The sequence below is a fragment of the Mustelus asterias genome, chromosome 19 (genome assembly GCF_964213995.1).
Source record: "Mustelus asterias chromosome 19, sMusAst1.hap1.1, whole genome shotgun sequence".
Classification (NCBI taxonomy): Eukaryota; Metazoa; Chordata; class Chondrichthyes; order Carcharhiniformes; family Triakidae; genus Mustelus; species Mustelus asterias.
In genome coordinates, this window is record NC_135819.1 from 16,409,670 (window position 1) to 16,427,477 (window position 17,808).

Here is a 17,808-nt window from a genome sequence, read left to right on the forward strand (position 1 = left end):
ATTTGCCAGCCTTGGTGCGGTGCCTCCCGCCGCGGCGGATGTGATGAGCCAGCTAGAAGTCCATTCACTTTGGTAGACCAGAAGGTCCCACCAGCAGGCACAGCCGGAAAATTCCACTCTGCATGTGGGAAGGAGCAGCGTAAGTGCCCACGCAACCTTACTTGAACATGAGTCAGTTCCTGCAGCAGAAGATCTGAGTCAGAAGTGATGATTAAAGGACGAGAACCACTATTCACTGAGAGGAGAGATGGCCCACTGTGCCTGTGTTGGCTCCTTGGAAGGTTATTAAATTAGTCTCCTGAAAATTCTCTTTCTTCATGTATTTAACCCCTGGGGATCTGTGACTATTTCCTTTATTTCACACAAGATAAAGATGTAGGTATTTGTCAGGTTAATTCCTTCGGGTAAAAAGAATATGGAGTTGATCGGTGTGGGTTTTGTAAAAAACAACAAGCAGGTTTATTAAGAGCTGTTCACTGTACAAGGGCTGGACCTAGACTGAGGCAAAGCCCACAGGGATATATTGGCCTTGGAGGTAGTGCAATGTAGGTTTACAAGAATGATACCTGGACTTCAGGGGTTAGGTTATCAGGAGAGATTATTCAAATTAGATACGTTTTCTCCAACATTTAGAAGGTTATACGATATAAAAGTAAAGTTTATTTATGAGTCACAAGTAAGGCTTACATTAACACTGCAATGAATTTACTGTGAAATTCCCCTAGTCACCATTATCCAGCGCCTGTTCAGGTCAATGCACCCTAACCAGCACGTCTTTCAGACTGTGGGAGGAAACCTGAGCACCCGGAGGAAACCCACGCAGACACAGGGAGAATGTACCAACTCCACACAGACAGTGACCCAAGCCAGGAATCAAACCCAGGTCCCTGGTGCTATGAAGCAGCAGTGCTAACCACTGTGCCACCGTGCCACCTATGATAGTGACTTTTAAGGGGTGTCTGGACAAATACATGAATACGATGGAATAGAGGGATATGGTCCCCAGAAGGGTAGGGGCTTTTAGTTCACATGGACAGCATGGTTGGTGCAGGCTTGGAGGGCCGAAGGGTCTGCTCCTGGGCTATAATTTTCTTTGTTGTTCTTTGTTAAGGGGTGATCTGATTGAAATCTTCAAGAACAGGAACAGACAGGGTAGCTAAAGATAAACTATTTCCACTGACTGGAGATTCTAGAACTCGGGGGCAAAGTATAAAAATGAGGGCCAGAGCGTTCAGGAGAGATGTTAGGATGGACTTCTACACTCAAAGGGTGATAGAGGTTTGGAACTTTCTTCCACAAACTGCCAGATCAGTTGCTAATTTTAAATCTGAGATCGATACAGTTTTGTTAAGCAAAGGTATTAAGAGATAAGGGCCAATGGCAGATATATGGAGTTAGCCCATAGACCAGCCATGATCTTATTGAATAGTAGAACAGGCACAAGGGGCTTGATGGCCTACTCCTGTTCCTATGTTCCTGCAAAATACCCAATGATGTCACACAGTGACCACGTGATTATTCTCCTAAAGAGACCATGCAACAACACAACTACTCAAATATATATAATCCCTCTCCCTTTGCTTCTAAGGTCACAATGACAAATAACTATGGTATTTGAACAGTCATCAAAATATTCAGAACAAATTACTACATTGTAGCAAAATAATCAAGAGGAAAGACGATCTGGGGCATCGACTTCTTGTCAACATCATTCAGGATTTAGCTGTTTCTGACCTTAGAAGTATTTCACAATCTTCCGTGGGTCTCTCTTCATTGGGACATATCTCAGTGTCACTTACAGAAGATAGATTATTAACAGCAATGGATTCCTCAGCAATTTCTGATTCTGATGATTCATTGGGACTCACAATGTCAGGTCCTAAAGGTTCACCTTGTGGTTGTTCCGGGAATAACTGTGCGTGTAGTTAGTAACTGAACAGCATGTCATCTCCACACCAGTTGAATTATATTGAATGTATTCAAGAGGCGGCTGGATATAGCACTTGGGACGAATGGGATCCAAGGTTATGGGGAAAAAGCAGGATCAAGCTATTGAATTGGACGATCAGCCATGATCATAATGAATGGCGGAGCAAGCTCGAAGGGCCAAATGGCCTCATCCTGCTCCTATCTTCTATGTTTCTATGAGTTCATCCTCAGTTTGAACTGCATTTGAAATTGGACCAGTTTTAGCGAAAACATTTGCAGGAAAACACTTTTCATTCATGGCATGGCTGCGAGCCAGAACTTATTCTCTTTGTTGAAACAGGCATCTTCTGGAATTACCTTCTCGTCTGGTAATCTGTGACTGCTGGTCACGCTCTACTATCATTGATCTTTTGTTACCCCAGGAGACGTAGTTTTCAGCTTTCTCTTCAAAAGTAACAATGCTGGTGAACTTTGTGCAGCCGCAAGTGGTACTTTTGGTATGATGCCAAAAAGGCATTAAGACGTTGTGTTAATGAGCCTTGGTCCCTGGATACTTTCACTGAATGCTTCAAGGACAATGTGAATCTCTCAGCTGACCCATTAGTAGATGGATGATAAGGTGCTGAGGTGATATGTTGAACATCACTCACTCTGAGGTAAATGTCATGTGATGTAAACTGTGAACCATTGTCGCCGCAAATCTGTTCTGGTTCACCAAACCTTCTGAAAATCTCATCAAGTTTTGTTGATGGTTTGTTTGGTGATTGTAGCTTTCATCACGATAACTTCTGGCCATTTCAAATTTGCATCAATGACAATGATATGTTTTACCAAAGGTAGGGGAGTCTAAAACTAGAGGGCATGAGTTTAAGGTGAGAGGGGAGAGATACAAAAGGGTCCAGAGGGGCAATCTTTTCACACAGAGGGTGGTGAGGGTCTGGAACAAGCTGCCAGAGGTAGTAGTAGAGGCGGATACAATTTTGTCTTTTAAAAAGCATTTAGACAGTTACATGGGTAAGATGGGTATCGAGGGATATGGGCCAAGTGCAGGCAATTTGGACGAGCTTAGGGGTTTAAAAAAAAGGGTAGCATGGACAAGTTGGGCTGAAGGGCCTGTTTCCATGCTGTAAACCTCTATGACTCTATAACCAAGAACATGTGCCTCTCAAATGGACTGGCAAAGTCAATGTGAAAATAGTGCCAAGGTTTTTTTGGCCATTCCCATGGACACAATGGGTACAATGGTGGTGAGTTCCTCACCCTCACACATGACTGGCATTGTCCAGACTTTTCCTTGTTCTGGGTATCAAGACTTGGCCACCAGAAGTAGCTCCTTGCAAGTTCCTACATTTGAACAATGCCCGGATATTCTTCATGTAGTTGCTCCAATACTTTTGGTCACAAGTTAGGAGGAATTATCATTCTGTTTTTGCTATCACATTATACTGTATCTGTCATGCTTTGCTCACTTACTCAACTTGTCAAAATCACACTGAAACATAGAGTCATAGAGGTTTACAACATGGAAACAGGCCCTTCGGCCCAACTTGTCCATGCCACCCTTTTTTTTAAAAACCCCTAAACTAATCCCAATTGCCTGCATTTGGCCCATATCCCTCTATACCCATTGTACCCATGTAACTATCTAAATGCTTTTTAAAAGATAAAATTATCCCCGCCTCTACTACTACCTCTGACAGCTTGTTCCAGACACTCACTACCCTCTGTGTGAAAAAATTGCCCCTCTGGACACTTTTGTATCTCTTCCCTCTCACCTTAAACCTATGCCCTCTAGTTTTAGACTCCCCTACCTTTGGGAAAAGATATTGACTATCTACCTTGTCTATGCCCCTCATTATTTTATAGACTTCTATAAAGTCACCCCTCAGCCTCCTACGCTCCAGAGAAAAAAGTCCAATCTATTCAGCCCCTCCTTATAACTCAACCCATCAGGTCCTGGTAGCATCCTAGTAAATCGTTTCTGCATTCTTTCTAGTTTAATAATATCCTTTCTATAATAGGGTGACCAGAATTGCACACAGTATTCCAAGTGTGGCCTTACTAATGTCTTGTACAACTTCAACAAGACGTCCCAACTCCTGTATTCAATGTTCTGACTGATGAAATCAAGCATGCCGAATGCCTTCTTCACCACTCTGTCCACCTGTGACTCCACTTTCAAGGACCTATGAACATGCACCCCTAGATCTCTTTGTTCTATCACTCTCCCCAACGCCCTACCATTAACTGAGTAAGTCCTGCCCTGGTTCAATCTACCAAAATGCATGACCTCGCATTTGTCTAAATGAAACTCCATCTGCCATTCGTCAGCCCACTGGCCCAATTGATCAAGATCCCGCTGCAATTGGAGATAACCTTCCTCACTGTCCACCATGCCACCAATCTTGGTGTCATCTGCAAACTTACTAACCATGTCCCCTATATTCTCATCCAAATAATTAATATTAATGACAAATAACAGTGGACCCAGCACTGATCCCTGAGGCACACCGCTGTCACAGGCCTCCAGTTTGAAAAACAACTCTCTACAACCACCCTCTGGCTTCTGTCAAGAAGCCAATTTTGTATCCATTTAGATACCTCACTCTGGATCTCGTGAGATTTAACTTTACGTAATAACCTACCATGCGGTACCTTGTCAAAGGCCTTGCTAAAGTCCATGTAGACAACATCAACTGCACTGCCCTCATCTACCTTCTTGGTTACCCCTTCAAAAAACTCAATCAAATTTGTGAGACATGATTTTCCACTCACAAAGCCATGCTGACTGTCCCTAATCAGTCCTTGCATCGCTAAATGCCTGTAGATCCTGTCTCTCAAAGTACCTTCCAACAATTTACCCACCACAGATGTGAGGCTAACTGGCCTGTAGTTCCCAGGCTTTTCCCTGCAACCCTTTTTAAACAAAGGCACAACATTTGCCACTGTCCAATCTTCAGGCACCTCAACCGTGACTATCGATGATTCAAATATCTCGGCTAGGGGACCCGCAATTTCCTCCCTGGCCTCCCACAACGACCTGGGATATACCTCATCAGGTCCTGCAGATTTATCTACCTTGATGCGCTTTAAGACTTCCAGCACCTCCTCTGTAATATGTACACTCCTCAAGACATCAATATTTAATTCCCCAAGTTCCCTAACATCCATGCTTTTCTCAACAGTAAATACTGATGAGAAATATTCATTTAAGATCTCACCCATCTCTTGTGGATCCGCACATAGATTACCTTGTTGATCCTTAAGAGGCCCTACTCTCTCCCTTGTTACTCTTTTGCCCTTTATGTATTTGTAGAAGCTCTTTGAATTCTCCTTTGCCTTATCTGCCAAAACAATTTCGTGTCCCCTTTTTGCCCTCCTGATTTCTCTCTTAACTCTACTCCTCCATCCCCTATACTCTTCAAGAGATTCACTTGATCCCAGCTGCCTATGCACGTCATGTGCCTCTTTCTTTTTCAGGACCAGACCCTCAATGTCCCGAGTCATCCAGGGTTCCCAACTTCTGCCAGCCTTGCCCTTCACTCTAAGAGGAATGTGTTTACCCTGAACCCTGGTTAACACACTTTTGAAAGCCTGCCACTTACCAGACGTCCCTTTTCCTTCCCACAGACCCTCACAATTAACTTTTGAAAGTTCCTGCCTGATACCATCAAAATTGGCCTTGCCCCTATTTAGAATTTTAACTTTTGGGCCAGACCTATCATTCTCCATAGCTATCTTAAAACTAACAGAATTATGGTCACTGGTCCCAAAGTGATCCCTCACTAACACTTCTGTCACCTGCCCTTCCTTATTTCCCAAGAGGAGGTCACGTTTTGCTCCCTCTCTAGTCAGGCCATCCACATACTGAATGAGAAATTCCTCCTGAATACACTCAACAAATATCTCTCCTTCCAACCCTCTAATACTATGGCAGTCCCAGTCAATGTTGGGAAAATTAAAATCTCCGACTATTACCACCCTATTTTTCTTGGAGCTATCTGTAATCTCCTTACATATTTTCTCCTCAATTTCCCGCTGACTATTTGGGGGCCTATAGTACAACCCGATCAATGTGATTTCCCCCTTCTTATTTCTCAGTTCTACCCATATAGACTCAGTGGCCGAACCCTCGGATATATCCCCTCTCAGTACGGCCGTGATGCTTTCCCTAATCAAAAGTGCAACTCCCCCTCCTCTCTTACCTCCTGTTCTATCTTTCCTATAGCATCTGTACCCTGGAACGTTAAGCTGCCAGTCCTGTTCCTCCCTTAGCCATGTTTCAGTAATTGCTATAATATCCCAGTCCCACGTACCCATCTCTGAATCCTCCTCACAGCTTACCCTCCCCCACAGCTTTGTGCCATCCACAAATCTGAAGCTATTACATTTAGTTCCCTCATCTAAATCATTAATATATATTGTGAAAAGCTGGTGTCCCAGCACCGATCCCTGTGGCATCCCACTCATCACTGCCTGCTATTTGGAAAAAGACCTGTTTATTCCTACTCTTTTGTTTCCTGTCTGCCAAATAGTTTTCAATACACTACCCTCAATCCTGTGTGCTTTAATTTTACATGCTAACCTCTTGTGTGTGACTTTGTTAGAAGCCTTCTGAAAGTTTAAATCGCGTGCACTGGCTCCCACTCATCAACCCAACTCATTCCACCCTCAAACAATTCCAGTAGATTTCTCAAACATGATTTGGAAATGGTTCATAACAGCTCAGGATAACTTGGAGTGCTTTCACTTTGAAGTATGTTTTGAAATGTAGTACGGGGTATTTTACCATCGCGTTGCGCCCATTTCCGGGCGCGTAAAATGAGTAAAGACGGGCATGAGGCGATCAGCGCAATCTGCGCCCGTTTTCGCGCCAGTTCCCACTCTTACCAAGGCCAAACAATTGGCGCGATTGGGAACACACCTAAAATGGGCAGGATGTCAATTTAAATATTTTTGCATGCATCTCAATCCAATTAGTGAGCTGCATGCTCCACTTTACCAGCACAGCTGCCTTTACCACCGTGTTCGCCCAATCCAGATCGGTCTGGAACAGACACGTTCTATAAAAGTCTGATTCTGGCATTCAGACGTCGTTTCATGACAGCCATGTGGCGTTTCGGGTCAGGAGGGCTCTGCGAGGGTGTGGGGGGTGGGGTGGGGCGGGGGGGGGGGGGGCGGGGGGGCTGTTGCTGATCACGGTGCCTGATGTCCAATTTGCCGCACGGTCCCGGGTCTCAGCACTGACCTCGAGACTTGTAGATGCTGCTGGGTTCTAGTGCACGCAGCACTCTTCCAGCTGGGGGGATGTGCTGGAAGACCTTTGAATTGGCAGTCCTGCAGCCTCAGGACTTTTCAAGTAGCAATGTCTATGCTCATCACTGCATGAGTTCTGGGTGTGTGTTACTGGGGGGGATGGGGGGCTGTATTGCTGTGGGGGCCTGTGGGGAGGGGGGGGGAGGGATGGGGGGAGCTGTATTGCTGGCAGGGCCTTTTGGGGTGGGGGGGGCGGATGGGAAGTATGGGCAGTGTGTGTTGCTGGGCTAGGGGCTAGCAGCATTCCTTAACCTTTCCATCTGTCTCTCCCCTGGAGTAGAGGGAGATGGCCACCAGAGGTAGGATATGGCGCAATTCGCTGGGGGGGGGGGGGGGGGGTGGTGGAGGTGGGGGGCAGGGGGGCCACAGGAGAAGGAGGGTGCGGAGACCCCGGCAGTTCCACACGAGTGTCGTTTGAATAAATGTCGGACACTGTGTGCCGCCGACAGCTCCGAAAGGAGACATTACAACCTATTGCAGAACCTGGCACCTCGGGGTGGAGGGGGGCACCCGCTCTCGCTGGCTGTCAAATTAACGGCCGCTTTAAACTTTGATGTCACTGGCTCCTTCCAGACCCCCAGTGGGGATGAATGTGGCATTTCCCAGTCAGTTGTCCCCACCTGTGTGAAGGATGTCACGGATGCCCTGTATGCCTGGGCTGGCTAGTATGTTAAATTTCACCTGGGCCAGTCCCAGCAGGGAGCTGCAGGATTCGCGGCCATTGCGGGGATGTCTAATGCACAGTGGGCTATAGGCTCTTCCATGTCACCCTCAAGGCCCCACTTCAGAATCCACAACGATTCATCAACAGAAAGGGGTTCCATTCCCTAAATGGGAAATTGGTTTGTGACCACAAGGTGAACATCATGCACGTCTGCGTCAGACACCCCGGCAGCGTGTATAACAGTTTCATACTGCAGAGCTCAGACATACCAGAGGCCTTTGAGGAGGAGCCAGGGATGGTTCTTGGGTGACATGGAGTACCCGCTTCAGACTTGGCTGATGATGCCTATGCAGAGGCTTGAGACTGATGCGGAGACCCAGTATAATGAGGCCCACGTTGCCACCTGCTCTATAGTGCAGAGGCGCCGAGGGCTCCTGAAAATGAGGTTCAGGTATCTGGACCGCTCTGGTGGGGCCCTACAATACAGCGCCCTGATTTCTTCCCACATTGAGATGGTGCCGTGCTGTGTCCTTCACAACCTGGCGCAGAAGCGAGGTGACCGTTTGGAGGAGGAGGAGGACGATGTGGAGGCCGACCAGCTGGACATTGCTAGTGAGGACGCCGTCCAGCAGGAGGAGGAGGAAGAGGAGGAGGACAATGCTGAGTAACACCACCCAGGCGCTGGAGGGTTGGCAGCAAGGTTCAGGCACGTGAGGGCGACGAGGGAGGTGCTTTGCTCACCAGGGGCCTGTGTTTCTGCACGTGGGTTCCATTCCCTCCCCCTCAAAGTCCTACTTTCTCCTGCAACATTGTCACACCAGAGTGGTGGGCCGGGGTACCCTGTATTAATGGGTTTCTTTGGCGGGCAGGAGGGTGATGCTGATTCGCTAAGCACCATCATGATGATGCCCTGGTGCAAACTAGTCTGACTCCTACCTGAGCTCCACATGCACGCTGGCACCAAGTCTATGTCGTGGGTAAAGGATCTGAAGCCCCCATACAGAGCTCTGGGGCAGGTGGGGTGGGGGAATGGTAGGGAATCGCTTGTGGGTTCTGGGGAACAAATGGCTTCATTTTCTCAGTGACACAGCATTGAGGGGCCTCCCCAACTGACATCAACATGAAGGATCCATCCGGCGACCGTCAGGGTAACAGCATTCCTGTTTGAGGCAAATTTGAGATAAATTAGTCACAGGTGGTGGTTGAAAAAATTAATTGTTTACAATAAAAGTGTCTAAATAATAAGCGCTAACATAAAAATGTGTGAGCAGAAAATGTTAAGGTGCTTAAAAATCTATCTAACCAGTGCACCCCTTCACCCGTAACATCTTAGTGCAACTACAGCTTCCTAACCTTATGTGGCCAACCACTATCTCAGCAAGTGCCCTCTGAGACTGCGCAAGGCCCTGCAGCCCCTCAGCCATGACGCTCTGCGACTGGGCAACGTTCTCAAGGGCTGCTGCCGTAGCCCGCTGTGTCTCTTGGTGTCTCCCCAGAATGTACATCGGAGGTGGAGGGGGCCAGCTGCCTACCTCGTCCTGAGGCTTATGGTGGGCGTCTTCTGGAAGCCCTGGACCTTGAGGGCCCTGGCTGGCTTCCAGGTCTCTGGGATCTATCCATGACACCCTCTTCATCCCGCTGCCCCTGAGATGTCCCACTGTCAGGAACGAGGGGAGTCAGAAGGTGTAGTCACAGCCAGTCTGGGCCCGAGCCTTTCCTACTCCCTGGGGGTTCCTGTGGATCCCTGTGGGTCACTCCATGGGACAGTGGTGCTTCTGCAGTGACCTCCAGAAGCTCTGGCATCACCTGGCCCTGCCAGTCCTGGAGGACCACCTGCGTTCTACCCATGGTGGTCGAGCCCTCTGCGATGGCCACCTGAGTCGGGGACCACCTGTCAATGGCTGCAGCAAGTGCCCTCTGAGACTGCGCAAGGCCCTGCAGCCCCTCAGCCATGACGCTCTGCGACTGGGCAATGTTCTCAAGGGCTGCTGCCATAGCCCGCTGTGTCTCAGCGCCGTCTCGCTGGGTCTCGTGCGAGCTCTCGAGCCTCTTAGCATGGGCTGCATTGGAATCCTCTTCAGTCCCTCAGCTGTGGACCGCTGTGACTTGGCTGCAGCCCTCTGGGACTCCGCGGTGGCCTGCTGCGACTCGGCCATCGCGCGATGCACATTATCAGTTGTGTCGTGCTCACCAGAGAGTGACCCAGAAGCCTCACTTCTAACTAGACCCACCGATGTGAGTATCTGGGATGGTGACTTGTGAGGTGGCAGCTGACAACAAAAAGGTGCCAGCCTCTGAGGTCCCTTCACCCGCTTCCTCTGAGGAGTCTTCAGAGCTGTCAGTCTCAGGATGGGCAGGAGCCGCAGTAGGGTCCTCGATCTCAAATGGCTCTGCTGCATCCGGATCTCTTCCTGCAACAAGGACACAAGGTTAAGTGCAAGGGAGGGAGTGGAATCTCAGATGCCAGAAAGTTGGTTGACATTTCCCCAATGAACATAGAACAAAGCACAAAGAAAATTACATCAGAGGAACAGGCCCTTCGGCCCTCCAAGCCTGCAGTGACCATGCTGCTCATCTGAATTAAAATCCCCTACCCTACCGGGGACCGTAACCCTCTATTCTCATCCTATTCATGTATTTGTCAAGACGCCCCTTAAAAGTCACTATCGTATCTGCTTCCACGACCTCCCCCGGCAGCGAGTTCCAGGCACCCACCACCCTCTGTGTAAATAAACATGCCTTGTACATCTCCTTTAAACCTTGCTCCTTACACCTGCGTAATTGACTCAAGGTGATGGAGGATTGACAGGTGCTCACTTCTCGACCATGCTGTCGCTGATAACCTGGATGTCCTCCTTTCTGGGCAGCTCCAGCGCCCGCTCCTCAAAGGGGGTGAGGACCCGGAGGTCAGGCTCACACCCCCTGTCTTCTCCCTCTCTCTGGTGTTATGGGCATTCTTATCCTGTGGGGACAGAAGGAGCCATGAAAACAATTATGGTGTGACTCCTACAGAGTATAGGGGGTGGCCCACAGAGGGCAAGCACAGTGGCACGCTTGACGGGGGAGGAAGGAGATGCTTGGGGGTCAGGGGCTGGAAGCATGCAGGGTGCTGGGGGTGGAGGGGATCTGGGGTGATTTGGGTTGAAGATGACCTTTTTAACGACATTGCTACGCTGTTGTGGGGGACAGTCCCATGGCACTAACCAAGGTAAGAGTTTTAACAACACCAGGTTAAAGTCCAACAGGTTTATTTGGGAGCAAATGCCATTAGCTTTCGGAGCGCTGCTCCTTCGTCAGATGGAGTGGATATCTGCTCTCAAACAGGGCATACAGAGGCACAAAATCAAGTTACAGAAGACTGATTAGAATGAAAATCTCGACAGCCAACCAGGCCTTAAAGATACAGACAATGTGAGCGGAGGGAGCATTAAGCACAGGTTAAAGAGATGTATCTTGTCTCCAGACAGTCCTGTTGGTACATGACTTCAGACTTATGTATCTTTTTCCCGAAGAAAGAAGGTGGAAGAGAGAATGTCAGGGGTGCGTGGGGTCCTTAATTATGCTGGCTGCTTTGCCGAGGCAGCGGGAAGTGTAGACAGAGTCAATGGATGGGAGGCTGGTTTGTGTGATGGATTAGGCTACATTCATGACCTTTTGTAGTTTCTTGCGGTCTTGGGCAGAGCAGGAGCCATACCAAGCTGTGATACAACCAGAAAGAATGCTTTCTATGGTGCATCTGTAAAAGTTGGTGAGAGTCGTAGCTGACATGCCAAATTTCCTTAGTTGTCTGAGAAAGTAGAGGCGTCGGTGGGCTTTCTTAACAATAGTGTCGGCATGGGGGGACCAGGACAGGCTGTTGGTGATCGGGACATCTAAAAACTTGAAGCTCTCGACTCTTTCTACTTCATCCCCATTGATGTAGACAGGGGTATTTTCTCCTTTACGCTTCCTGAAGTCGATGACAATCTCCTTCGTTTTGTTGACATTGAGGGAAGATTATTGTCACCGCACCAGTTCCCCAGATTCTCTATCTCATTCCTGTACTCTGTCCCGTCATTGTTTGAGATCCGACCCATTACAGTGGTGCCGTCAGCAAACTTGAAAATCAAATTGGAGGGGAATTTGGCCACACAGTCATAGGTGTGTAAGGAGTATCGTAGGAGGCTGAGGACACAGCCTTGTTGAGGAGGTGTTGTTGCCTATCGTTACTAATTGCAGTCTGTGAGTTAGGAAGTTCAGGATCCAATCGCAGAGGGAGGCGCCGAGGCCCAGGCAACAGAGTTTGGAGATTAGGTTTGTGGGAATAATAGTGTTGAAGGCTGAGCTGTAGTCAATAAATAGGAGTCTGACATAGGTGTCCTTGTTATCCACGTGTTCCAGGGTTGAGTGCTGTGGACCTGTTGTGGCAGTAGGCAAACTGTAGTGGATCCAGGTAGCCCGGGAGGCTAGAATTGATATGTGACATGACTAACCTTTTGAAGCACTTCATAATGATGGATGTCAGAGCCACCGGCCGATAGTCATTAAGGCAGGCTGCTTGGTTTTTCTTCGGTACTGGGGTGATGGTCGTCTTCTTGAAGCAGATAGGGATCTCAGATTGTTGTAAAGAGAGGTTGAAGATGTCTGTGAATACCCCCGCCAGCTGATCTGCGCAGGATCTGAGTGCACATCTGGGTACCCCATCCAGGCCAGTGGGTTGGTTTTCAAGAAAGCTGCTCTGACATCTGCAATGGTGACCCCCAGATACAGGTTCATCCAGGGTGGAGGGCGTGCTATTGCTGACCTCTTGCTCAAAACGGGCGTAGAATGCATTGAGCTCATCAGGGAGAGGTGCGTTGGGGCCGGCGATTTTACATGCCTTCATCTTGTAGCCTGTTATGTCTTGCAGACCTTGCCATAGGCGGCGGGGGTCGGTGTGGCTCGCCTGGGACTCTAGCTTGGTCCGGTATTGCCTTTTGGCATCTTTGATGGATCTCCTTTAATCATACCTGGCTTTCTTGTGTAGGTCAGTGTCACCTGACTTGAACGCCTCAGACCTGGACTTCAGCAAGCAGTGGATATCCCTGTTCATCCATGGTTTCCGGTTGGAGAACACACAGATTTGATTCTTTGGCACACAGTCTTCTACACACTTATTAATGAAATCAGTTACTGTAGTGGCATACTCGTTCAGGCTGGCCGCAGAGTTTTTAAATACCGACCAGTCCACTGACTCCAAGCAGCCCCATAGGAGATCATCCAATTCCTCAGACCAAAATTGCACGACTTTCTTTGATGGATTCTCCCGCTTCAGTTTTTGCTTGTAAGCTGGGAGCAGGAACACAGCCTTGTGGTCTGATTTGCCAAAGTGTGGGTGGGCGATAGAGCGATAGGCATGTTTGATATTTGCGTAGCAGTGGTCTAGGATGTTTGGGCCTCTGGTGGAGCAGGAGACATGTTGGTGGTAACTTGGTAGTTTGCTCTTGAGCTTGGCCTGATTGAAGTTCCCGGTCACGATGAACAAGGCCTCGCAATGTTTCGTCTCAAGGCTATTCGTAGTGGCGTATATTTCGTCCAGCGCGATCTTCATGTCTCCATGGGATGGGATGTAACGGAGGATAATGGAGGTGAACTCCCGCGGAAGGTAGTAGGGGCAGCATTTTAGCGTCAGATATTCTAGGTCTGGGGAGCAGAAAGTTGCCAGTGTTGCTAGTGTTGCTACGTCTAGGCACCACGAGGTGTTGATTAAGAAGCAAGCCCCACCTTACCTGAGGCCGCTGTACGGTCCATTCGATGGATTGAGAAGCCCTCTGGTTGTAGGGCACTGTCCGGTGAAGAAGGAGTGAGCCACGTCTCCGTGAAACAGAGCAGACAGCAGTCCCTCAGTTCTCTTTGGAAAGTGAGTCTGGCTCTAAGTTCGTCTCGCTTGTTTTCCAGAGACTGGACATTTGCAAGGAGTAAGCTGGGGAGGGGGGGGCCTTGGAACCCCTTCTTCAGGACCCAGTGTAGGTCATTGAGCACAGGCTTGGTGGATAGATGGGGCTTGGTGCAAATTGAGAAATTGCAGTTTTGGATGACAAGTTTACGGAGGGCAGAATGTGAGAAGCCGGCCAGGTGTGATATGGAACAGTCATGCTTGGAGGTAACGAAGGCTTTATTGAGGGTATTGAAGCTGATGAGCTGAGGCAGGAGTGAAATTGGGTGTTGTTACAGAGGTGGAAAGGCAGTCTTAACAATGGCACCAATATTATGCATACAAGGGAGAACTCCAACCCAAATTGCCATGGGAACTTTTACATCCATCTGAGAGGGTTGATGGCATCTTGATTTAACATTTCATTCAAAAGATAGCACCCCTTCCTTCTAACACTGCAAGGGGGTGTCAGCCTTGATTATGTACTCAAGTCTCTGGAGTGCAACTTGAGCCATCTGTCTTTTTGGCAAGAGCGTTAACAACACAAAACCAACACGTATGTTCAGATCTGAATTTTTACAAGTCTTTGTGACCTTACATGGGGATTCCTTGTCCATCAGTTTCATCGAAACGTGCCTGAGAAACTTCATCCTGTCTCAGCTCACCATCATATTGTCATTCTACCAATACATCCCTCAATGTTCCTGAAGTGATAAAAAAATCAAATTTCTCTGATTCCTTGTTGATTTTCTTTCCATTCTCAATATTGCAGGTTTTGGGCATCTGGAGAGCCAAACAATGAGCGTAACAATGAGCATTGTGTTGAAGCAAGATTTGATGGAAAATGGAATGATGCACCTTGCACGTTCGACTTTCGATGGATATGTGAACGGCCTTCATTTCCATGTGTTACTAATTAACTAGAAGTTACTTTGTTGAAGGTGCTGCAGGAAATGGGAACATCAAAGTGAGAAAAGATGAAAGAAAAGGGGAAAAGGAAGGAAAGGGGAAAAGGGTCTGTGAAATGGGGAGGGAAGGGGTCGTACAAGTAGTAAGGAAAAGGAGGGAAGGGAGGGTGGGAATTTGATATAGGAAGGGCAAAAGGGTGGGTGAAAGAGGGGAGAGGATAAAGGAAAGGGTGGGTGTGAAGAGGGAGTGTGGTGGGAAGGAGAGAGGTTAGGGGAAGGGTTGAGCAGGGAAGAGGGAACCAATTGAGGAGTGGAGGAGAAAAGCATGGGATGAAATACGATTTGAAGAGACAAAGAGGAGGTGAATGAAATTGTGCAACGGGATGGGTGTGGGAGGGAGAAAGGAAGAGGAAAAGGATGGGAACTGTGTGTTAAAGAAGGTGAGATTTTGAACTAATCTTAGTCAGATTAAACAACGAGTCTTATTCTTCTGGGTTCTGGCAGCGTATTAGTATTGTAAAGGAATTGATTTTATATATCTTATGCTAGCTCTGCATTTTTCTGAAAAATCTAGCTTTATGCAGCATTAATTTAAAAATATAGATCCATCCCTTTTCAATAATAATTCTGTTACATTAGTTCACCCTATTATAACTTAATGAAGGTGCATTTCTTGATAATCTGTTTTATAACTTTTAAAAATACAAATCAATCTATGATTAATAAAGAAATCTAACAGAAATAAGATGCTTACAGGAAGCCAGATGTTATAATTAAAAATGGAATCATTGACCTTGTTACAACGAACACAGAATAAAAGTGATTGATTTTAATACTAAATTTGACTATCCAGACCTCAGATGCCGAATCTAGAAGTCTGGATTTATTTCTGAGCAGTAAATTGACCTGGGCCAAGTGTGGTCGGAATTTATTCCTCATTGATTCAGCAAACTCATGTAGTTAAACATAAGAATTAGGAGCAGGAGTAGGCCATCTGGCCTCTCGAGTCTGCTCCACCATTCAATAAGATCATGGCTGATCTTCTCATGGACTCAGCTCCACTTACCCACCCGCTCACTATAACCCTTAATTCCTTTACTGTTCAAAAATCTATCTTTGCCTTAAAAATATTCAACGAGGTGGACTCAACTGCTTCACTGGGCAGGGAATTCCACAGATTCACAACCCTTTGGGTGAAGAAGTTCCTCCTCACATCAGTCCTAAACCTGCTCCCCCCCCCATTATTTTGAGGCCATGCCCCCTAGTTCTAGTTTCATCCGCCAGTGGAAACAACCTCCCTGCTTCTATCTTATCCATTCCCTTCATAATTTTATATGTTTCTATAAAATCCCTCCTCATTCTTCTAAATTCTAATGAGTATAGTCCCAGTCTACTCAGTCTCCTCATAAGGCAACCTTCTCAACTCTGGAATCAACCTAGTGAATCTCCTCTGCACCCCTCCAGTGCCAGTATGTCCTTTCTCAAGTAAGGAGACCAAAACTGTACACAATACTCTAGCTGTGGCCTCACCAGCACCTGTTACAGCTGCAACATAACTACCCTGTTTTTAAACTCCATCCTTCTAGCAATGAAGGACAAAATTCCATTTGCTTCTTAATTACCTGCTGCACCTGCAAACCAATTTTTTGTGATCCAGGCACAAGGATACCCAGATCCCTCTGCACAGCTGTCAATCTTGAAATACTCCTTATCTAGCTTGGCTTCGACAAAAGTCGATTCCACTCCAGGTAACTGGTTAACTTCTTTATTCCCTTTAACAACGTCGGGTCAGCCTTCCGTAATGGTGCGGGTTACCGAAGCCTGCAGCCATCAGAGAGACTGAACACAGTTCCCGCGCTTTTTACAGTTTAAATACTGCTTCAGAACCGGCGCCAAAAGCATCACGTGACCGCACTAACCGCACATTCAAATACTATGACAGGCGCCAAAACATCGTGATTTTAACAACACTCTGCATATTTACATCCACATTCCCCCTTTTTATCACTCTGTGATAACCACTAACATCATCGTGGCTTGTTCAATTCAGGTTACAATTGTATTTTCATCAAGTCCAATATTACTTTATCTCCCTCATCCTCTGCATCCAATTCTGCCTCCACTTCTCGTCGGGCTCCCTCCTGGACCTTGTGGTCCAGTATGAGTTTGTATTCCTCGTCCCCCTCCTCACTCGTGGCGACCATCATCAGTTGAGTCGGTCATGATCCTATCGATTCCAAGGTGGTCATCACCCGTGTGATGAGACACTTTACAATGCCAATTCCAATACTTATACAAAGAACTAAGAGTATGGCATATAACCCCACATTCTTTAACCAACCAAGCCATCCTGGCAGTTCCCATTCCCCTAATCCCTTGCCCTCTCTTATAGACCCTAGTTGCTGGTCAATTTGGTTCAGGTAATTAGTGAGATTAGTAGTGACCTTATCTAGTCCCAATATGCAGTTATCCTTCACTATGGCACACATGCCTCCTTGTCGAGCTAGCAGGTAATCCAAGGCATATCTATTCTGCTGGGCATACAGCCTGAGTTTCTCTAATTGGACGGTGATGACCCGGAGGGCCCCTCTTGTAGCGTTCCCCAAGGCGGTAAGGCTGCAAGCAATGTAATTACGATTATCTGCAGCCATTCGCCCTGGGACGGCTCCAAAAGAAAAGAAACCTGCCACTCCATAGCCAGCAGCCTGACCAGGAGTGAGGCAGTTATTTCCTTGTAGTCAGCGCAAAAATCCTCCGATAACTCCCGCTCTGGCCTTCTATGGTGATGACGTGAGAGCCCCCAATGGCTTGGACAAGGAACCATGCTGGGAAGTATGGTCCCTATTGCCACCGCCTGGGGGTAAGGGTCGGACAAATAATTGGTGGCCGTACCATTGAAAAAGAAGAAATACCCTGTTTCAGTGTACATGGTCTCTGAACACTTTTGCCATGTCCCGTTGGCTTGAACCTGGTAATAGGTATCATCGGTTCCCAAGAACAGGGATCTGGAACCTGTACAGGATGGTACCATCCGTCTTCCTTCTGCATTAATCTGTACTATCGTAAAGTCCCTACCGTAAGCACGAAGGTGGGTGCCA

At 47.5% G+C, this 17,808-nt stretch overlaps 1 protein-coding gene across 1 annotated transcript in view; it reads left to right on the top strand.

Moving 5' to 3' along the window:
* LOC144507536 (uncharacterized) overlaps positions 1 to 14,749 on the top strand; it is a 63,666-nt gene extending 48,917 nt beyond the window's left edge. Inside the window, exon 10 of the mRNA XM_078234672.1 lies at positions 14,575 to 14,749. Within this exon, the coding sequence (XP_078090798.1) occupies positions 14,575 to 14,722 (148 nt within the window). The 3' untranslated portion in view covers positions 14,723 to 14,749. The remainder of the gene's footprint in view (positions 1 to 14,574) is intronic.
* The last annotated feature ends 3,059 nt before the right edge of the window (positions 14,750 to 17,808 follow it).